Here is a 24,021-nt window from a genome sequence, read left to right on the forward strand (position 1 = left end):
TCTTAAACTTTAAATATGTTACCTATGTGATTATTTGAAACACTTTAAAAAGTCTATTCTACTTAATACCATTGACTATCTTATTGATTTATTTCTAAGTTCACAGCAAATTTGTCATTTATAGCTTGCTTTAGCAAAGTTTGCTGGGGCTACCATGGACTAATTGTGCATTTTTGAATTGTTCTTCATACTATAGATAAATTTAGCCTGATGTCTTAGGAGTTTCACTTCAACCAGTAGTACACGGCTTAAGCAACTTTATGCAAAATTTTCAGTTCTGTGCATTTGTGAACATTGCTCAAGATTTCCAGCATCTGCAGAAACTCTGGTTTCAACTTTTCAAGTGCTTGTTAATCAGACTAAAAATTGAATTTAAAATAACACGAGAATTTTAAGTGATTATTAGAAAACATGGTGCTAGAAATAGTTTACATCCATATTGGCACTTTTCTTTAATTCATCAGGACAGTGATAAAACAAATACTATACAGGAAATTCTCCAATAATTGTTTGCATTTCCAAAGAAATGAAATTATAGCTTTGTCATCTGCTGCAGTCTTTTCTGGTCGTCTCACAGGAATTGCCCCAGGAATGAAATGATTAATTATGAGGTGCATTTGATGGCTTTGGGCCTGTACTCACTGGAGTTTAGAAGAATGAGGGAAGATCTCATTTAACCTATCAAATATTGAAAGGTCTAGATAGTGGATGTGGAGAGGTTGTTCCTATAGTGGTAGAGTCTGTGACCAGAGGATATAGCCTCAGAATAGAGGACATCCCTTTAGAACAGAGATGAGGAATGTCTTTTGCCAGAGGATGGTGAACCTATGGAATTCATTACCATAGATGGCTGTATTGGCCAAGTCATCGGGTATGTTGAAAGTGGTATGATTAGTAAGGGAGTCAGTGGTTACAGGGAGGAGGCAGGAGAATGGAGTTGAGGGGTAATATATCAGCCATTATGGAATGAATAAACAGAGTCAATGGACCAATTGACCTAATTCTGCTTCTACAACATGTCTTATAGTCCTATGGTCTTAAAACTTTACTGGGCAAGGAATAACGCAAGTGGCCTGTGTTGTAAGAAAGACTATTAAGTAGAATAATTTTTAAGACTACATGAATCATGGTAATTATTTTGTGGAAGTTTTAGGGGGAACTGTACACAACAGCTTATATTTGAAGTAGCAAGCAACATGTTCCAAATGGTACTTTGTTTTGATGCTGAATCGAGGCCTCCAGCTGAAACAATGTCTTTGCAATATCATGGCCCAGCATGTGGGAATCTTCACTAATTTTCATGCCCTTAGCAAGAATGAGGGTCAGGAGAAGCAAAATTATTAGTGTAAATGACTGGCATTTTAGGTGACTGAAGACTACATGTATATTCATGATCTGTTGTGACATTTTTAGTTGAAGGGTATAATTGTATGAAAATAGCAAGTCTTCACTCTTGACTTTACTATAATCTATTTAGAAGGAGAAAGTAACCTTTTTGTTCTAAGTTTCCATTTTGACAGTTAAGGAATGTCACAAATGTTCTTACTCACAGTTGTGCCTGGATAATACTATGTATGTATTGAATGAGAAATAGGCCTAGGGTTTTCTTGCATGAGAGGCGGTTTTGTGGGTGAAGACAGAAATGGGTCAGTTTTGTCTCTGAACCCCAATCCAATCAGTTTTCTCAACATTTAAAAATAAGATTCTAGATAAGCTCTTCAATTATCAGTGCATAGATAACCACAGACCAAGTATTGGTAAAATTGATTACCAGATAAGAACCTGATGGTTTGCATGGACATGTTGGGTTTAAGGATCTGTTTCTGTGCTGTATTAACCAATGACTCTATGTTCAATATGTGGCATTGTCACTGATCTAGAAGAACTGTACAATTCACACAAACTGAAATTCTTCATAGAAAGGAATTATTTAAGATGCATTTATGCTTCTGGCCATTTGGGCTTTGAATGTAAATGTTATGAAAATGGTCAGGAGTTTTGATTTTTTAAAAATTAATTTTAACTGTAGTATCTTGCCAATTAATTTTGCACAACTGCTGACTTTAGCAACTTTGAAAGGGCAGTATCCAGCTTGAGCATCATTTGAAGATGATGAGCCATTTTTTATTGTATACAATATGACTAGTGACATTGAGAAAGAGGTGTCGTGATTTTTCAGAGACATTTAGATGGGCACATGAAGCTGAAGGAAAATGAAGGATATGGACATTGTGTAGGCAGAATGGATTAGTTTAGTTAGCCACCTGATAACTAAACTGATTCAGCAGAATATTGTAGGCCGAAGCATCTGTTCCTGTGCTGCACTGTTCTATGTTCTATTTAGTGGTACATACTTGTATTAAACATTATTAATAATACATTGTCTATTAATTATGTTTAGAAAAAGCATTATGGCTATCGCTGGGTTCCAACGGATGAAGCAATGAAGATGTTTTAACACAAAAATGACTACAATATGCACAGTGGGTCCTTTTCATTGTTTTTCTGAACTTTCTACCCTGTTGTGCAAAGCCAGCATTGGCAAAGAAAAACTGTAAACATTAATAGTCTCTTAATGAAATTCTTTCTTGTTTTTTTTTTAAAAAGCTCACTGAATATTGATTTTAGCATGTCCAATCAATTTATAGACCAGTTTGTACAAAGCCACATCTGAAGCTACATTGGTTAAGAATTCATTCTAACACTCTAACTCTTCATGCTATCACCACTCAGCATTTTTACTTAAACTCCTTTGAAGTCAGGACAAGAAATCAAACTTGTAAAATGACTACGTGGAAAAATATACCTTTTTCCTGTGCACAAAAATTATAATGATATGTTGGCAGTAGAAAAAGATTTCATTTTTTAATATGGTGCCGCAGACAACAGTCTTCTGCTAGACTCTTGAGAGAAGTATGCCTTTAAGTTTCTGTAATCTACTCCATGAAAAATCTGTGACCCAGAGTCTAGCAGTAAGTGGACAAGTCCACTCATATTATTAATGTTTCTTCTGCATATTACTAAAGATATTTATGTACATGGAAGCACAATAAATAATAATAACCAAGTAAAACAGTGAGGTTATGATTAAATAAATCAGAACGCTGTAATCCTAAAACCTGTCATCAGAGATTTGGGACAAACTCCATTTGAATTCTGAATTTTGTACCTTAGCTGATTTGTGGCATGATGAGAGAGACTGAAGTTCTTTCCAAAAGTTAGTAGAAAACAGTATTATGTTTGTAACTCTTGGGTTACAATGAAAGCAGCATTGCCTTGGATCTGAGTGCAAGTCCTTTCATGTTGCATTGGTCATCGGTCGCTTGTGGTGTTGGGACACTAATGGTGGTGTTAAGAGAATTAAAGAAACAAATTACTTTTAAGTGGGTTGAGGGGTTGGTGATGAAATGTCAACTGCTGCCTGAGAAGCAACTTGGATCCGCTCCAATTTGCCTACCAGCACAACAGGTTCACAGCAGATGGCATTTCATTGGCTCTTCGTGCAATGCTTGAACATCTGGATAGCCAAGATGCATACATCAAGATGCTCTTTGTCGACTGCAGCTCGGTGTTGTTGGATCTCTATTTTCTAATCCTTGTGATTCTTCTTGAAGTCAGAATTCCAAGATTTTTTGAGAGTACAAACAAACATACAAATACTAAGCAAGTTAAATAAAGAGCTGAGAAACTATGCTAAAAGTTGAATAGCTGTGAAGACAAAGGAATAAAGAAGAAGCCATAATGGCACTAATGAAAAATCTATCACTTTTATTATAAGTTAAGGAAAATTCCTTGGATAAGAATGAGTTAGTTAACAGGCTACATAATTAAAACAATTACATCACATGGTTAATGTGCTAATACTGAGACAGTGAGAAAGGTGTTAGTTTAGCTGTTATATGAGTGAGTGAAAAATACATGAGTTTGTTGAAACGTACAAATCTTATAAAAATTATTATTTTAAAAATATGTGGTTTCCAACAATGTTCAATACTATCATCCCTTCAAAACTAATCAATAGGCTTAAAGACTTTGGCCTCAGTACATCCTTGTGCAGTTGGATCCTCAGTTTCCTGACTTGCAGACCCCAGTCAGTTTGGATTGGCAGCATCTCCTCCACAATCTACATCAGAACAGGTGCACCACAAGAATGTGTGCTTAGCCCCCTGCTGTACTTGGTTTACACGTATGACTGTGTGGCTAAGCACAGCTCCAATGCCATATTTAAATTTGTTTATGACACTACTGTCATTGGCCAAATTGAAGGTGCTGATGAATCAGAATATAGGAGGGAGTTTGAAAATCTGGCTGAGTAGAGCCACAACAACAACTTTTTACTCTAATGTCAGAAAGGCCAGGAGCTGATTATTGATTTCAGGAGGAAACCAGAGGTCCACAAGCCAGTCTTCATTGGGGGATCAGAGGTGGAGAAGTCAGCAACTTTAAATTCCCCGGTATTATCATTTCAGAGAATCTATCATTTCAGAGAATCTGTCCTAAACCCAATATATAATTCCCTTTATAAAGAGAGCATGTTAGCACCACTATTTCCTGAGGAGTTTGTGAAGTTTTGACATGGCACCTAAAACTGACACACTTCTATAGATGTGTGGTGAAAGTATATTGACTGGTGGCATCACAGTCTGGTATGGAAACACCAATGCCCTTGAACAGAAAATCTTATAAAAAGTAATGCATATTCCCCAGTCCAACACTGGTAAAGTCCTCCCACCATTTAGCAAGTCTCTAAGGAGTGTTGTTTCAGGAAAGCCACATCCATTATCAGGGATCCCCACCACCCAGGTCATGCTGTGTCCTTGCTGCTGCCATCAGGATGAAGGTACAGGAGCTTCAGGACTCACACCACCAGCTTCAGGAACAGTTGTTACCCCTCAGCTCCATAAAGTAGAGGGGATACCTTCACTCGACTTCACTTGCCCAATCACTGAACTGTTCTCACAACTGACAGGTTCAATGTCAAGAACTCTTCAGCTCAAGTTCTCAATATTTATTGCTTATTTATTATTTTTATCTCATCTTAGTATTTACACATTTTGTTGTGATTTGCACGCTGGTTGTTTGCACTGTTGGTGTGGTCTTTCACTGATTCTGTTAATGGTTATTTGCTTTCTTGAGTATACCTGCAAAAAGAAGAGAATCTTAAGGTTGTATATGGTGACATACATATACTTTGATAATGACTTTACCTATGATCTTTGATTTGCAGATGAATGGATGTTGTAGTTGTTTGTTGTAGTGTGGCAGAGAGACCTCTACATTGTTGAGACAAGGTGGCAACTCTCAGACACCTCCTCTGACCTACCCCTTGAAGATGACCATACTCCGAACCATCAGAAAACTCTCCAACTCTATGACTGACCTCATCAGCTCTGGAGAACTCCCGTCAACTGTAACTAAACTCATATATCCCTTACCCCATATTGCCTGTTTCTACCTCTTACCCAAGATCCACAACCTGACTGTTCAGGTAAGCCCATTGTCTCTTCGTGCTCCTTCCACACTGACCTTGTGTCCTCATATCCTGACTCCATTCTATCCTATTTAGTTCAGTGTCTTCCCACCTACTCCTGACTGCCTCATTTTCACCATGGATATCCTGTCCCATACACTTCTATCCCCCATCTAGAAGACCTTAAAACTCTCCACTTCTTTCTCATTAAAAGAACCAACCAGTTCCCTTCCACCACCACTCTCATCCATCTGACAGACTGGTCAAAGCAAAGTCAAACTTAAATTAGAAAATTAAAGTAACACCAGGTCTGAAAGGCTGCTCCTGCCGTGCTGCTTCACCTCATGGGTCTTCATGCTCAATAATTTTTCCTTTGGCTCCTCTCACTTTCTCCAGAATCGAGAGGGTTAGCCATGGCCACCTGCTGAGCCTGGCTTTTTGTTGGCTGTTTAGAACAGTCCATGTTCCATGCCTTCCTTGGTTATGCTCACCAAATCTTCTTCCGCTACATTGACTACTGTATTGGTGTTACTTCATGCACCCATGCTGAGCTCATCAGTTTCTCCAATTTTGTGTCCTAACTTCCTCCATGCCTTCGAATTTACTTTGTCCATTTCTGATACCTGTCTCCCCTTTCTTGATCCCTTTGTTTCCACCTCTGGGACAACCTGTTGACTGGCATCTTTTATAGCCCCTCCCGTTTTCCATGACTATCTTGACTGTACCTCTTCCCACCTTGTTTCTTGTAAAAATGCTATTCTCTTTTCTCAGTTCCTTTGTCTTTGTTGCCTCTGTTCCCAGGATGAGGCTTTTCTTTCCAAGATATCAGAGATGTCCTTCTTCAAAGACAAGGTGCCCCTTCCTTCACAATTGACGCTGTCTTAACGGTGATAATTCCTTTTATTCTTACCACCTCGTGAGCATCCGCATTCAACACATCATTCTCCACAACTTCTACCATTTCCAAAGGGATCCTACTACCAAGTATATCTTTACCTCCCCCCAGCTTTGTGCTGGGATCACTCATTCAGTGATTCCCCTTGTCCATTCGTCCCTTCCCACTATTCACCCTCCCAGTACTTGCCCTGCAAGTGACCAAAGGCTACACCTGCCAATTCACCTTCTCCCTGAACTCCCTTCAGGGCCCCAAACAGTCCCTCCAGGGAAGGCAATACTTTACCTGCGAATTTGTGAGGGTCGTCTATAGTATCTGGTGTTCCCAATCCAGTGACCTCGATATTGGTGAGACCTGCCGTAATTTGCGGGACTGCTTCGTTGAGCAGCTCTGTTCCAACCAATGAAAAGTGGAACTTCCCAGTGGCCAAACATTTTAATTCCAATTCCTGTTCTGACATGTTGGTTCTTGGCCGTCTTTTGTTTCAAGATGAGGCCACACTCAGGTTGAAGGAGCAAAACTTTGCATTCAATCTGGGCAGTCTGCGTGAATATTGATTTCTCCTTCTGGTTTTAAAAAATGTTTTCCCTCTTCCTCTCTTCCTCTTCTATTCCCCACTCTTGCATCTTAACCTCTTCTCACTTGCCTATCAGCTCCCTCTGGGTTTCCTCCTCCTTTCCTTTCACCTCCCCTATCAAATTTCTTCTCTAGCCCTTTACCTTTCCTACCCACCTGGCTTCACCTATTACATAGTTATCCTCCTTCCCCTGCCCCCACCATTTTATTCAGGCACCTTCCCTCTTCCTTTCCAGTCTGAAGAAGGGTATTGGCCTGAAACCTCAAATGTTTAAACATTTCCATCGATACTGCTTGGCCTACTGAGTTCCTCTAGAATTTGGTGTGTTGCTTTAGATTTCCAGTGACTGCAGAATTTCTCATGTGGATGAATAAATGTTTCATGAACAGAAACAGACTAACAGAAAACATAATTTATCCTTTCGTGAGTGCTTTCTTAGTGTGTGTATGTGACTCTAAATATGATAATTACTGGAAATACTCAGCAGGTCAGATAGCTTCAATGAAGAATCGCAGCTTTGGGTTGATATCATTCTCCTTTTGCATTTCAAGAATATCACATCATTTGTGCAAATTAGTTAGCACACCTTTTGAAACTTGTAATGAGTCAGCTAATCTCAATTTCCAGACATGGGGAAAAAGCCAAATTAAATGTTGAGCACGGATTGGCCTAAAGGGATTCAACCCCCAAAATGTCACATAAGCAAATGTTTTTGAGTGAGATACCAGTATAAATTAATCAGATCAGAGAAGAAACAAGAGGAGGAAGATGGCCCACAGTGAAAAAGACCTGGTAGATAAGTAAGAATCATTGAAGTTTTAGTTACAGTATATTATCTCACTGTGAAAGAGAGAGAGCATATACTGTAAGAGCAGAGGAAGAATTAAAGGATCTTTGAAAATGACTAAATAGCAATTTCAAACTATTAAAAAGGAAGATTTGTGGAGACTTGACAATTTCTAATTCCCCTCTAACTATGGGAGTGATGCCAGAGGACTGCTAACATTGTGTCTTTGTTTACAAATGGAGGAAGGACAAAGCAAATAATTACATGCTAACTGGTTTAAATTCTCTGGGGCACAGATTATTCCAGTAAATGCTGAGGAACAATATAAACCTGCATTTGGAAAGGCACAGATTAGTCAAAGGCAATCAGCATGAATTGGTTCAGGAAAGGTCATCACTATTATAACTGAAGTTTTTAAGGAGGGTTACAGCTATGCATTTGATATAGGCTACTTGGACTTGAGGCTTTTGACAGCATTCTGCATGACATTTATCAAAAGAATAACAACTTGTGTTAAGATGATGAACAGGATCCAAAGTTGTCATGAAGCAAGGGAGAACAATCAATAAGTAAGATGGTTGAAGAGGCAATTGGGGCACTTTGTTAGTTATGACAGAGTAGGAGAGCAAAAGCTTAAGCTGGAAATGTGTACAGAACTAGTTGGACCATGGCTTGTGTATTGGGTACAATTCTGATGACTTTATGGGAAACATGATTCCATTGCGATGCATACAGGTATAGAAAGATGTTACCAAAATTTAGAAATGTTAACAATGTGAAAAGATTAGAAATGGTGATCTTACTTCCTTTGGAGTGGAGGAGGCTAACAGGGAGCTCTGTGTGTAAATGTATGAATGACCAAGATTGAGTCCATAGGAAGGACCTGTTTCCTTAAGTGGAGGATGAATGTGGTAATTAAATTGCATCCTAATAAATGTGTTGTCAAAAGTACTTAGAGTGCTGCACAACCTCTTCAGGTCACCAATTAATTTACTTGGAGAAAGATGTTAACAAAAAATATATCATTAAATTTGAATAGATTTTGGCCAACACTAATTGAAATATTGGTGGGTGACATGATGGCACCACAGTTAACCATATAACCATTACAGCACGGAAACAGGCCACCTCGGCCCTTCTAGTCCGTACCGAACTCTTACTCTCACCTAGTCCCACTGACCGTACTCAGCCCATAACCCTCCATTCCTTTCATATCCATATACCTATCCAATTTTTTTTAAATGACAATATCGAACCTGCCTCTACCACTTCTACTGGAAGCTCATTCCACACAGCAACCACTCACTGAGTAAACAAATTCCCCCTTGTGTTGCCCTGAAACTTTTGCCCCCTCTCTCAACTCATGTCCTCTTGTTTGAATCTCCCCTACTCTCAATGGAAAAAGCCTATCCATGTAAGGTCTATCTATCCCCCTCATAATTTTGAATACCCCACAACCTTCTACGCTGCAAAGAATAAAGACCTAACTTGTTCAATCGTTCCCTGTAACTTAGGTGCTGAAACCCAGATAACATTCTGGTAAATCTTCTCTGTACTCTCTCTATTTTGTTGACATCTTTCCTATAATTCGCTGACCAGAATTGTACACAATACTCCAAATTCGGCCTTACCAATGCCTTGTACAATTTTAACATTACATTCAGAAGTTTTCTGTTGACTCAGCCATAGTTGGATGCATCAGCAAGGGAGATGAGGCTGAGTACAGGGCTACGGTGGGAAACTTTGTCACATGGTGCGAGCAGAATCATCTGCAGCTTAATGTGAAAAAGACTAAGGAGGTGGTGGTGGACCTGAGGAGGGCTAAGGCACCAGTGACCCCTGTTTCCATCCAAGGGGTCAGTGTGGACATGGTGGAGGATTACAAATACCTGGGGATACAAATTGACAATAAACTGGACTGGTCAAAGAACACTGAGGCTGTCTACAAGAAGGGTCAGAGCCGTCTCTATTTCCTGAGGAGACTGAGGTCCTTTAACATCTGCCGGAAGATGCTGAGGATGTTCTACGAGGCTGTGGTGGCCAGTGCTATCATGTTTGCTGTTGTGTGCTGGGGCAGCAGGCTGAGGGTAGCAGACACCAACAGAATCAACAAACTCATTCGTAAGGCCAGTGATGTTGTGGGGGTGGAACTGGACTCTCTGACGGTAGTTTCTGAAAAGAGGATGCTGTCCAAGTTGCATGCCATCTTGGACAATGACTCAGATCCACTCCATAATTTACTGGTTAGGCACAGGAGTACGTTCAGCCAGAGCCTCATTCCACTGAGATGTAACACTGAGCGTCACAGGAAGTCATTTCTACCTGTGGCCATCAAACTTTACAACTCGTCCCTCGGAGTGTCAGACTCCCTGAGCCAATAGGCTGGTCCTGGACTTATTTACACTTGGCATGATTAACATTATTATTTATGGTTTTATATTGCTATATTTCTTCACTATTCTTCGTCGGTGCGGCTGTTACGAAACCCAATTTCCCCTTGGGATCAATAAAGTATGCCTGTCTGTCTGCCCTATATTCAGTGCTCTGATTTATAAAGGCCAACATACAAAAAGCTTTCTTCACCACCCTATACACATTATATTCCACTTTCAGGGAACTATGCACCACTATTCCTAGATCACTCTGTTCTACTGCATTCTTCAATGCCCTACCATTTACCATGTATGTCCTATTTGGATTATTCCTACCAAAATGTAGCACGTCACACTGATCAGCATTAAACTTCATCTGCCATCATTCTGCCCACTCTTCTACCTGGCCTAAATCTCAATGCAAACTTTGAAAACCTGCTTCGTTATCCACAACGCCACCTACCTTAGTATCATCTACATACTTACTAATCCAATTTACCACCCCATCATCCAGATCATTAATGTATATGACAAACAACATTGGACCCAGTACAGATCCCTGAGGCACACCACTAGTCACCGGCCTGCAACCTGACAAATAGTTATCCACCACTACTCTCTAGCATCTCCCATCCAGCCACTGTTGAATCCATTTTACTACTTCAATATTAATACCTAATGATTGAACCTTCTGTGTGGAACCTTGTCAAAGGCCTTACTGAAGTCCATATAGACAACATCCACTGCTTTACCCTTGTCAACTTTCTTCTTAACCTCTTCAAAAAATTCAGTAACATTTGTCAACATGACCTTCCACGCACAAATCTATGTTGACTGTTCCTAATCAGACCCTGTCTATCCAGATAATTATATATACCATTCTCTAAGAATACTTTCCATTAATTTACCCACCACTGATCTCAAACTGACAGGCCTATCATTGCTAGGTTTACTCTTAGAACCCTTTTTAAACAATGGAACCACATGAGCAATATGCCAATCCCCCGGCACCATCCCCGTTTCTAATGACATTTGAAATATTTCTGTCAGAGCCCCTGTTATTTCTATCTCCCTCAAGGTCCTAGGGAATACCCTGCCAGGATCCGGAGATTTATCCACTTTTATTTTCCTTAAAGGCGCCAGTACTTCCTCTTTAATCGTCATAGATTCCATAACTTCCCTGCTCGTTTACCTTACCTTACACAATTCAACATCCTTCTCCTTAGAGAATACCGAAGAAAAGAAATTGTTCAAAATCTCCTCCATCTCTTTCGGTTCCACACGTAGCTGTCCACTCTGATTCTCTACGGGACCAATTTTATCCCTCACTATCCTTTAGCTATTAATATAACTGTAGAAACCCTTCGGATTTATTTTCACCTTACTTGCCAAAGCAAGCTCGTATCTTAGCTTTTCTAATTTCTTTCTTAAGATTCTTCTTATATTCTTTATATTCCTCGAGCACCTCATTTACTCCATGCTGCCTATATTTATTGTAGATATCTCTCTTTTTCCTAACCAAGTTTCCAATATCCCTTGAAAACCATGGCTCTCTCAAACTTTTAACCTTTTCTTTCAACCTAACAGGAACATAAAGATTCTGTACCCTCAAAATTTCACTTTTAAGTGACCACCATTTCTCTATTACATCCTTCCCATAAAACAAATTGTCCCAATCCATTCCTTCTAAATCCTTTTGCATCTCCTCAAAGTTAGCCTTTCTCCAATCAAAAATCTCAACCCTAGGTCCAGTCCTATCCTGCTCTATAGTTATATTGAAACTAATGGCATTGTGATCACTGGACCCAAAGTGCTCCCCAACACATACCTCCGTCACCTGACCTATTTCATTCCCTAACAGAAGATCCAATGCTGCCCCTTCTTTAGTTGGTTCCTTTACGTATTGCTGCAAAAAACTACCCTGCACACATTTTACAAACTCCAAACCATCCAGCCCTTTTACAGTATGGGCTTCCTAGTCTATGTGTGGAAAATTAAAATCCCACACAATCACAACCCTGTGCTTACTACAAATATCTGCTATCTCCTTGCAAATTTGCTCCTCCAATTCTCAGTCCCCATTAGGTGGTCTATAATACACTCCTATAAGTGTTACTACACCTTTCCCATTCCTCAATTCCACCCAAATAGCCTCCCAAGACGAGCCCTCTAATCTATCCTGCCAGAGCACCACTGTAATATTTTCTCTGACGAGCAATGCAACACCTCTCCCTCTTGTCCCTCCGATTCTATCACACCTAAAGCAAAGAAATCCAGGAATATAGTTGCCAATCACACCCCTCTTGCAACCATGTTTCACTAATAGCTACATCATATTTCCATGTATCAATCCATGTTCTAAGCTCATCTTCCTTGCATTAAAATAAATGCTTTTAAGAAATTCTCCACCTCTTCCTCTGTGTTTATCTCTAACAGTACAAAGAACTTTACTGTCTTTTTCTTCCTTCTCCCATACATCTGTTCCTACACTCTGGTTCCCCTCCCCCCTCGTATCTAGTTTAAATCCACTGGAGCCTCTCTAGCAAACCTACCTGCAAGAATATTTGTCCCCCTCCAGTTCAGATGTAAACCGTCCCGCCAGAACAGGTCCCACCTTCCCTGGAAAACTGCCCAATTATCTATAAATCTGAAGCCCTCTCTCCTGCACCATGTCTTCAGCCACATGTTGATCTGCACTATCTTACTATTTCTAAACCCACCTGCACCTGGCATTGGTAGCAATCCTGAGATTGCTATCCTGGAGGTCCTGTCTTTTAACTTGGCACCTAGCTCCCTAAACTCACCTTCCAGGACCTCCTCACTCTTCCTACTCACGTCATTGGTCCCTACATGGACCACGACATCCGGCTGCTCACCCTCCCTCTTTGAGAATACTGAGAACCGATCTGAGATATCATGGACCCTGGCACCAGGGAGGCAACAGACCATCCGTGATTCTCGATCTCTTCCACAGAACCTCCTATCAGTCCCCCTAACTATCGAATCCCCTATCACTACTGCTCTCCTCTTTTCCTTCCTTCCCTTCTGAGCTGAGGGTCCAGTCTTGGTGCCAGAAACGCAACCACTGCAACTTGTCCCTGGTAGGTCGTCCCCACCAACAGTATCCAAAACGGTGTACTTATTATTGATGGGAACGGCCACAGGGGTGCTCTGCTCTTCCTGTCTGTTCCCCTTCCCTCTCCTGACAGTCACCGAACTACCTGTCTCCTGACTCCTAGGGGTGATTATCTCTCTGAAACTCCTGTCTATTTCTGCCTCTGCCTCCTGTATGATCTGAAGTTCATCCAGCTCCAGTTCCCTAATATGGTTTGTTAGGAGCTGCAGCTGGATGCACCTTTTGCAGGTGTAGTCATCAGACAGACAGACATACTTTATTGATCCTGAGGGAAATTGGGTTTTGTTACAGCCGCACCAACCAAGAATAGTGAAGAAATACAGCAACCTAAACCCATAAATAATTAAATAATAAGTTAATCATGCCAAGTGAAAATAAGTCCAGGACCAGCCTATTGGCTCAGGGTGTCTGACACTCCGAGGGAGGAGTTGTAAAGTTTGATGGCTACAGGTAGGAATGTCTTCCTATGCCACTCAGTGTTACATCTCCGTGGAATGAAACTCTGGCTGAATGTACTCCTGTGCCTAACCAGGGACAACAGTGTTCGCCCTGACTTCCCAGATACTGCAAACAGAGCACTCGACTGCCCTAACTGCTGCCTCCATTACCCACTCCTAATTATCCTAATTAATCCTAGTTATCGGTCTGGATTCAATCCTGACCATTAGGGCTGCATACATACATTTTACATGTTCTCCCACTGACCATGTGAACTTCCACATGGGTGCTGCAGGTTTATTGTTTATTTACTTAGCGATGCAGCATGAAGTGGGTTCGTCTGACCGACCCTTCAAGCCACACTGCCCCAGCAACCGCCGACAAACCCAATTCATCCAAGCCTATTCACAGGACAATTTACAACCTACCCCGTATGTGCCGAGCTGTAATAACCTCATGAAATTTGCTGTTTTTGTGGAAGCAGTACAATCCAAGACATAAATTACAATAGGTCACAAAAATAGTGTAAATAATATTTGATCTTATCAGTGTTTTGATATGTTAGTTGGCTTACAACAGTTAGTAGCAAACAGAATTGAGGTGGAATTGAAGGACACAATGAGTAAATGAGTTGCAGGGAAGTTAGGAGAAGGGGAAAGGAGATAATGCGATTGATCTGATGGGAGCTGGTATGGACTGAATTGCTTTCTTCTGTGCCGTACAAAGTAAATAACTTGCATTAATCAATCAATGCATCCAGTCCAATTGCCTATGGTTATTTTTTACTTTTTGTTTAAAAACCATAATTAATCTATGAAAAATTAATTTCAGATTAGAATATTTCTTTAATCATTTTATAAAGCAATCATATTTTTAATTTAATTTACGTTTTTCCAATGGAAGTCTTATCTTTACTTTGTAAACATCTGATGGTTATTTTCCTTTTATTTGCAGTGTTTTCCTTTCAAAGAATAAAATGATATCCCAGTAGTATTACAAGCTTACTGAATGTTTCGATTGTATGTTAAAAGAACTGACTTTTACCGTCTGTACCAATCTCTGTAAATATTACAGCAAGGTTTTTCCAGGTTCACAAAGCTTACTAGCTGGATTAACTTTCCTTTTGAAATGTTGATCCCAGTCCAAACTGTCAAATAAACAGAACTTTTGTATGAACATTTTCAACCGATAAAACAACATTACAGATAAAAGCAAAAGTGAAATGAAATTAATAAAAGTTCAATTCTTAGTGTAGGGATAGATATTAAGGTCCATCAGACTGACAGAGTATAATGTAACTAAACATGACTTTATCAGGAAAAAATGAGTACTTAAAATTGTGTCCACCTTTACTTGTTTTGTCCTTTACCTTTTAAGACCATTAGACAATAGGAGCGGAATTGGCCATTCTAAAATGGCTATTTTATTATTCCTTTCAACTGCTTTCTCCGGCCTTTTCTTCTCTTTACAGTTTCTGTTTCTCTACCAATTTTGTGATTTTTAATTACAATTTTAATTTCCATTAATGTATAATACTTGAATCGGGGCATGCCTCTCTTTCTGGAGTCAGGAACCATCCTTCATCAAAGTATTTAAAAACTGGCTTCAGAGATCACGTTGTTTAAACCAAGTGATGTTAAACATTTTGTGAAGATGTATATAAATTTTGAATTAGTTAGAAGCATGTTAGGTGGGTGTTCCTTTCTAGCATGCCAATTGCCTAAGTGTACATAGATAAGATTAAACACCTTTGAGCTGTTGGTTTTAAGACGTTTGCATTGCAAAATAAGCTTGTAGACTTTTAAGAGTATAATTTTTAGTTTCAAGTCTGAATGTTAAGACATTGTCTTCAATAAGAAATTTCATGCATTTCACTGAAAGATCTTATTTAGATCTGAACAGTGGCAAGATCATTGCATGCGATGAAAGTCTATTTACTGTAATTTCTTCTGTTGCCTAGGAGAACTTTATAGATGTGAGCCTTGACTTATAACAGCAGCAAATAATTTCATTAATTTGAGTTTGCAGATTAATTCTGTGGTAACAGGGTAGAGCTTTGTTGACCTGAAACTGCAGGCCATCTGCCAGTTGCTTGTTTCAGCATGGCCCCAGGCGCGGTTTTCTCTCCCAACACTTCAACGTGGCTGAGAGCAGCATTGGGACTGTCCCTGCACAGACTGACTGCTGTATTCGGCGAATGGTTTTGATAGTAGGTGTGGCTTCTATCCCTAGGCTGTCAAGATTACTTAGAAAGTGTTTGATATTCAGAAATGTCAACCAATATTTGGGACCTATCAAAAAAGTGTTTGAAAACTTAAAAACACATGCATACAAACAACTAAAAACACTGAACCAAACTGTTAAATAAGTTCCATTGATTTTTTTTTCTCCTGGCAACCAGTGGTTCCTATTCTTTTGCTGGAACTCCTGTGCTTATGCCAGATTTAATTGGTCACAAGCTCTGTGGCTAGATTCCCAGCCTAAGAGCTGGGAAGTATTTGAAATTTGCATCAATCTGTGGAACTTTTGGATTTACTTGTGCAGTCCACAGTCAGCAGAGGACAGAACTGAAAGTGTTATCCCTAGCTTGGACCTGTGCCAGTGATGTTAACTGGAATTTGTGTGTGGAATCAAGGATAAATAGGGTAGATGCTTCCATTTAACATGAGAACATCAGCAATAAGAGCAGGAATAGGCCATCTGGCCATGGCCTCGTCTCCACCTAACTGACTTTTCCCCATTACACTTAATTTCCCTATTATGCAAAAATCCATTCAACCTTGTCTTAAATATATTTACTGAGGTAGCCTCCACTGCTTCATTGGACAGAGAATTCCACAGATTCACCACCCTCTGGGAAAAGTAGTTCTTTCTCATCTCCATCTTAAATCTACTGCCCTGAATCTTGAGGCTTTATCCCCTAGTTCCAGTCTCACCTACCAGTAGAAACAACTTTCCTGTCTCTATCTTATCTATCGCTTTCATAATTTTATATGTTTCTATGCGATCTCCTCTCATTCTTCTGAATTCCAGCGAGTACAGACCCAGGCGACTCAATCTCTCCTCGTAGTCTAACCCCCTTCATCTCTGGAATCAACCTGGTGAACTTTCTCTGTACTGCCTCCAAAGCCAATATATCCTTCCTCAAATAAGGTGACCAGAACTGCACACAGTACTCCAGGTGTGGCTTCACCAGTACCCTATACAGGTGCGGCATAACCTCCCTGCTCTTAAATTCCATCCCTTTAGACTTGTGATTTCTGTCATTGATTTAAAATTAGGCCCTTTCAAACATGTCTCAGAGCCTCGGGATTAACACCACCAGGAACAGTTATTATCCCCCAACCATCAGGCTGTTGAACCAGAGTGGATAACCTCACTTAACTTAATTACCGGTAGTTCCATCACTGAACTGTTCCCACAACCTATGAACTCACTTTCAAGGACTCCTGTTCTTGATATTTATTTAGATATTATTTCTTTTTTTTCATTAGTTTTGTATTTGCACAGTTTGCTTGCACATTAGTTGTTTGTCCATCCTGTTGGGTACAATTTTTTATTGATTCTGTTGTGTTTCTTTTATTTATTGTGGTTGCCTGCAAGAAAATGAATCTCGGGGTTGTTTATGGTAATATATACAGTACAGTGCAAAAGTACTGTATAAATATAAATATATTTGGATATAATACTTATTTATATAAGTACCAAATATAAATAGGGTGCTTAAGACTTTTGTACAGTACTGTAGTAATTTTATGTATTGCACTGTACTACTGCTGTAAAAATGCAAATGTCATGATGTATGTGAGTGATGATAAACCTGATTCTGATATGTGTCTATTATGGATTGGGAGTGGGATGGGGTAGGGAGAGGGGAATCATGGTAGGGAAAAGGAGGAGGGAGGGAATGGGAAGCACCGGATACGCATTCTGTATTCAGTAAATCAGTTGTTAGGAATGAAATGACCTTGCCTGATGTCTCAGGGTTGGTTGTGTTTACACCACGTCAACACCCATCCCTGGCATACTTTCTCTGCCACTTGTCCCACTCACTTCCCTTGCTATTCCCAACTTCCTGCCAGGTTTACAGAATCGCTCTCCACTCCATGCTGACAAGTACAGTAACGTGCAAAAGTCTTAGGCACCCTAACTATATATATGTGCCTGAGACCTTTACACATTACTATATATACTTAGATAATAAATTTACTTCGAACTATTTAAGATATGCACTTAATTATATTTTTTTCTCATATCCAACCTCATTGCCAATCTCATGTCTTATTATTGCCAACATGTTCTCTCCATCGTCAGTCACAAGTTGAATGCTAATTATTTGGAGTTTTCAGATTTAACTTTTGAGTGGACCGGATATTCAATATTAATTTTTATTTTATTAAATATGATTAGTTGTGTCAAAATTAGTATGCATCAACTATCTTTAAAGAGTTTCAAAACTGACAATTTAACTTCTTTTCCATGTCCAAGACATGATGAGCATGAAATGCCTCTGAAAGAATATTGGGGAAAATACCATTATTATTTGTTCCTACCACAATCTCCATTCCCTACTCATGAACCATCTTTTCTGAAGCGCAACTAGATTACTTTGTAGCTTCCAACTTTTATTTGAACCCAGGATGAGCTTTTGTATTTTCCTGTAAGCAGTCCATTTCCAACTTGTGTAAAGCATCCAGACTGTCCCTTGAAACCTGGCTAAGCTCATCTACTTTCTCATTCATACTTTTCTTCTTTTCATTTCTAATTCCTTTGTGTTCCACATATTAGCTCCTTTAAAACTTGGTTATGTAACATTCACATCACTGTCCTCCTGTTACCTTCAATTTTTGAAGGGTCATATCCCTTCCTCAATACAACACCCCTGCAGCCAATTATTGCTCAAGCAATCAACACTTTGCCAACTTTGGCATTTTGCACATCTATTGCTCCATTATATCATTCCCCACTAAGGCCAAAAGATGTGAAATTCCTACTGTAAATTTCTGTCCTAACAGACATTTCTTGAAACCCCCTTCTTCTGTTATTTGCCCTAACATTTTCAGTCAGTTTTGACTGGTAATTTGCCTGTGAAGTATCATGAGTTTTTAATTGTGTAACTGAGCTATGTGGAGGGAACAGATTTTTTAGATTAAAAAAAATAACCAGGCGTTCTGATGTGCTACTTTTCCTCTGGATTCCAAATTTATATAGTGTACATGCCAAGTCTAATCTACTAATTAACACAGCAACCAGATCTAAGGCATGCATGGTAAGAGTCTCTGAGAAGGCCATTGGTGTCCTGAGGAGCTGTAGCTTCAATGCTGAGCAGTTAGAAGGAGGAGATAATAGATTTCTGATACTTAAGAAAAAATGCCCATTATTTTGCCCTTAAGTACTTAGGAAATGAGCAGCTTTTATGTAATGTGCTGTTAATTTAAAAACTTTGAGAGAGAAGACTCGTTTTTAAGATTGTCCTTGCAAGTGAAAGCAGATTGACCTTTCATAGTTACAAATGTATTGACTGTTTTCAGATGCTGGTAGTAGAATGAGAATTTCATGATTAAAGTTTGCACTGATTACCAAATCAGCAATGGTTCTGATGATAACAGTTTTAAATGTATCATTTCATAAGCTTTACTCACTTACCAAGTGTGCTACAGTTTGCAATTTCAGACATGTTTATGCTGTTATTCTCCATTCCCTTTTCCCTGATAATTTCACCTCCTTTCCATGACAGATGTATATGGCTGCAGCTCTCTGAAATTCTGCTCCTCCTGAATGATGTTAAGTCTGATCACCAAGTTAATTTATAAAAAGGGAGAAAAGATTAATGAGGATACTATTTTTACACAGGATTTGATGCGGGAAGAATGATTGAAGCAGATTTGATTCTAATTTTCAGAAGGGATTGTATTTGGAAAGTGAAAGTGCACTGAATTATAAGGAAATAGTAGAGATGGGCTACCTCTTGCAGGGCTGCTGCTGACACCTCCCTCTTCTCCATTGAAGCAATTTGTTTGTATTGCATTAGTTATTAATTAAATGGCTGGGAATATCTTCCTCACAAATGGCAGAGTCTGCAGTACTTTGTATGCTGCTTTCAAAGTGTATGATTCTTTCAGTTCCTGGATGTTCTCTGAGAAATGGCTGTTTCAGTGGGGCAAAACACTTGTTGCAATCAAATCTTGCCAGTGATTTCCATGAGAGCTCTACACCTCTAACTGTAACTTTGGCCAAAGTCTACCACAGAGGCCCTTGAGAAAAATGTTCAAGTCATTATCCGAAAGGTTAGTAGCAGTTGTTGCAACCTTAACTTTTATATGATAGATATGACAGTAAGACACAGGAGCAGAGTCGGGCCGTTTGACCCATTGAGAGTGTGTTAAAATAGGGAATTGTGAAAAATGGAGTGAGATCAGTTGCTCAAGCACAATAGGGTGCCAGGTTCCCTCCTGTGCTGAATGATTTCCCTTCAGTTCTCTTCCCTCTGACATTATCCAACTTTCTGCTGTTGATGTCAGAGTGGAAAGGAAAAATTTTTTTACATTGTGGTGTTATGGTGTGGCAGCAGTGACGTTACTTGATTATTAAACTGCAGCGAGAAATGCAAGTGAAATCTCACCACAGCCTCTGTAGAATTTAGAATAAATCATCTGAAATTTTTGAATGCATCTGACTCCACATTACTGTGATTGACACTTAATTGGCTTCTGAAGTAGCCCACAAACTATTCAGTAATGTCAAGCTGTGGTTTTTAAATCGGATTGGAATAAATTTGTGTTCATCATCCAGCATCTGATTCAAATGTGGTAAAGTGGCTCCAAGCCCAGTTGACTTTGCAGATCTTTGCACATAAAACTCTGGGGTCTGGTGTCTGAATTGGGAGAGCTATTCTAGACCCACAGCAATCGATGTACTTGAGCTCACTGTATCATACCTGACAGACAAGATGCTTGACTTTGCATTATAGCTTGGGTTTGCTGTCCCATTTGCAACACAGACACACCTGAGGATAGACATTGGTGAGAAGAACGGTGGGGGGTGTTGTAGAAATTGGTGGAATACTCCTGGAAGCCTTTAACATTAACTCCAGATCAGGAAAAAGGAAACCTGATTACCACTTACTGTTCTCTCTCAGATGATCAATCAGTCCTGAGGAGCAACATTCAATAGAATCAGTGAATGTAGCAAAGGCTTTAAGGCATCGGGGTGATTTGCTGCAGCATGTCCAGTATCTGGCCTCGGAAATTATGTGGCTTGTCCAAACATTGACAATAGAGAAATACAAAGATAATTATCCAATTAAATATGGAGGGTAGGTTGTAAGGCTCTCCTGTTAAAGCCAGTCATGGCCTGATGTATGTGCTTTTTTTAAAACTGGGTGTTGAATCAACCAATCTTGGTAAAATTAGCTTGGAACTATTCTTTGAATGAAGGAATAAATATCTGTTTTTCAGTTTTCCAACGCGAAGGTACCTCGGGAGGTATTCATGTGAGCAATGTCAACACCGATCACCTTCAGCTGTTTTATCAATGACATCCTTCAACCATCAGGCTAGAAGTAGAGAAGTTCACTGTGCAGTGTTCAGTTTCATTTGAAATTCCTCAATGTTGAAAGAGGCCTTGCCTATGTTCACCAAGCCCAGACGACATTAGGGCATGGTCTGATAAAGGACATGTCACTTTCCTGTTGTGTACATATCAGGCAATGATGTGCTTTAATTGGAGAGAGCTGTACTACCCACCCTCCATGATCAATTGAATTTATCTATTGTCAGTGCTTGGATAAACCACATAAATTGAGGCCTATGGATAGATATCTTGTAGTGAATCATTTCCTGATGTCTCAAAGCTTTCCACTATAATGTACGTTTGAAGTGTGTTGGAAGTTCTGTCTTTGTCTGGTGAGTAACTCCAAGACATCTAAAGCTGTTTTCAGGACAAATTCAATCTACTTGAGATTGATGCTCCATCTATCCATAATATTCATTAACCCCACCAGCAATTCACCATGTCTTTGGTATGTGTCATCTAAAACTACACTTACTTACTCAGGGGCTGTTCCGACAGCACCTCTGATATCCACGGCCTCAATTACCAAGAAGGATAAAGTTAGCATGCAAATGGGGACACCATTTTATTGCATCCTTTGCTGCATTTCACACATTGTTCTGATCTGGAAGTTTATTTCTTTGTTGTTGAGTCTAAACTCCAGAGCACTGAGGGCATTCAGGGATGCTCTCCACGGAGTGTTGGGTTAGGCAGTACATGCCAGCTTTACCAGCAATGCCCCTATTCTGAAAAACAAATGTAAAACCACAAGTTCCTGAGCAGTTTTGTGCTTTCTTTTTATTTGTGTTTTTCTCCACTGTATTTTCACATATTAGCAATTTTCCTTTGTTTCTTTTTTATCATAAATTAATTATATTGATTGATTGGATGGAAGGACCATACCCCCTCTTTTTAATTCCAACATAGCCAAACCATAACTCACTGAGTTGATCCAGTTTCAAAAGTGTATGTTAAAATGTTCAGAATTTTTCATTCTGAAGTAGAATGAAAGTACACTAAATTTATTCACTTTTATTATGTTTCTTTTTTAAAACAAAAGACAATGACTGCTTTGAGAATGTTTTTATAAAGTGCTACAGTAAGTGAGTAGACCTACTCCACAGGGTGGAGCAGCTCTGCAGATTTTCCCTCCCTCTGTGCGAATGATTTTGTTCTTCTCGTTCTGCGACTTCTTTCCCCCTCCTCCCTTTCACAGTCTGAACCCAAAATGTTGACTGTTTATTCATTTCCATAGATGCTGTCTGACCTGCTGAGTTCCTCCAGCATTTTGTGTGTGTTACTGTAGACACAGTGCAGTTTGTCCCTCATCTATTCTGTGGCAATGTTGTACTCTTAAATAGTGTCATCAGTGTTGCCTGACTCAGAGCTGAGGCAACTAATAATTAGCATTTCATAACTCAGACTGCAACTGTTAATTTTAATTGCTTTTGCTCATTGTTTTCTGACACTCCACCTCAATATTGATTAATAACCGTATTAATGGACTAAGTGTCCCTTAGTCTGGTTTGGGCAGTTAACTTTATACATATACTGTGCTATCATTTGGATTATAGTAATGCAGATACATTCATAAATGTATTTGAATTCCTGAGAGAGCTGTTATAATGTACGTTTGTTTCAAGCCTTGTATTTCAAAAAGCATTCTGTCAAGAAAGGTCAATTTGGAGTGTGCCAAGGCAACAGATTACAGTCAGCCCTCCGTATCTGCGGATTCAACCAACTGCGGATTGAAAATATTCAAAATAAAATTCCAGGAAGTTCCAAAAAGCAAAACTTGAATTTGCCGCGTGCCGAGCACTAAGCTTAATCCATGTGAATTAAGTGATGTGTAGACATATCCTGCTGTAGCCTCCCGCCATTTCACAGACCCTCAGTCTGTCTCTACCACTTGTTTGAGCATTGTTCACCTTGCGTCTTGTTCGTTAGCTACTTGTGTTGTGTGCACCCTTTGTTTCTGTGAAAAAATTGCTCCTAAAAAGCAATTAAGTGGTCAAAGCAGTTCCTCAAAGGCTAAGGTGTTATCTCTTGCCGAGAAAATAAATCTTAGATCTTTTGAAAAGCGGCATGTCGCTTGCTGAAGTGGGCCGTGAGGTTGGTAAGAACGAATTGAGCATTTGCACAATATAGCAGAAAGAAGCTGAAATTCATGGAAGTATTAGTGCTACCCCTACAACGGCAAAAGTTGTCTCTCTGGTTCGTGGTAATGTGCTTGCAAAGACTGAGAAAGCATTAAATGTGTGGCTAGAGGACATGTCACAGAAGCATATCCCTGTTGATGGCAAAATTATGCGTGAAAAAGCACTTCGCCCCTATTAGCACTACTGTGAGGGGGCTGAGGAGATCAAGAGGAAGGAGTTTAAGGCTAGTAAGGGATGGCTGGCTAGCTATGTAAAGCGCTACAGCCTCAAGCACGTAAAGGTCCCGGGAGAATCAGCATCGGCTGATGCCGAGGCAGCATCAGCGATCTAAGAGGAGTTTAAGAAACTCATAGAAGAGAAAGGCTACCTTCCAGAGCAAGTCTTCAATTGTAATGCAACGGGCTTGTCCTGGAATAAGATGCCCAATTGTATCTACGTCCATAAGAGCGCCAAGCAGGATTTAGAGGAAGCAGAGCCATCAATTTGGACACTTGGAAAAACTTGCAGCAGTTTTTCAACAGGCGGAACTGTTAAATGATATGATCCTCGAGTACGATCCTTTGATGGAATGAAGCCTCCGTGTCACCTGAGGGATAACAACATGCCTACAACCACTGCAAGATTTGTTTGATGATG

The 24,021-nt window shown here is 39.7% G+C and overlaps 1 protein-coding gene across 7 annotated transcripts in view; it reads left to right on the forward strand.

Moving 5' to 3' along the window:
* Window positions 1–24,021, forward strand: part of ctbp1 (C-terminal binding protein 1) — a 200,039-nt gene that overhangs the window by 143,582 nt on the left and 32,436 nt on the right. For 2 of the 7 annotated variants that reach the window (XM_059965605.1, XM_059965606.1), the window contains exon 2: window positions 2,402–2,483. The exons of the other annotated variants lie outside the window; for them this stretch is intronic. In XM_059965605.1, the coding sequence (XP_059821588.1) occupies window positions 2,477–2,483 (7 nt within the window). In that variant the 5' untranslated portion in view covers window positions 2,402–2,476. The remainder of the gene's footprint in view (window positions 1–2,401; window positions 2,484–24,021) is intronic. 7 annotated transcript variants of the gene reach the window in all.

The sequence above is a fragment of the Hypanus sabinus genome, chromosome 3 (genome assembly GCF_030144855.1).
Source record: "Hypanus sabinus isolate sHypSab1 chromosome 3, sHypSab1.hap1, whole genome shotgun sequence".
In the NCBI taxonomy this organism is placed as follows: domain Eukaryota; kingdom Metazoa; phylum Chordata; class Chondrichthyes; order Myliobatiformes; family Dasyatidae; genus Hypanus; species Hypanus sabinus.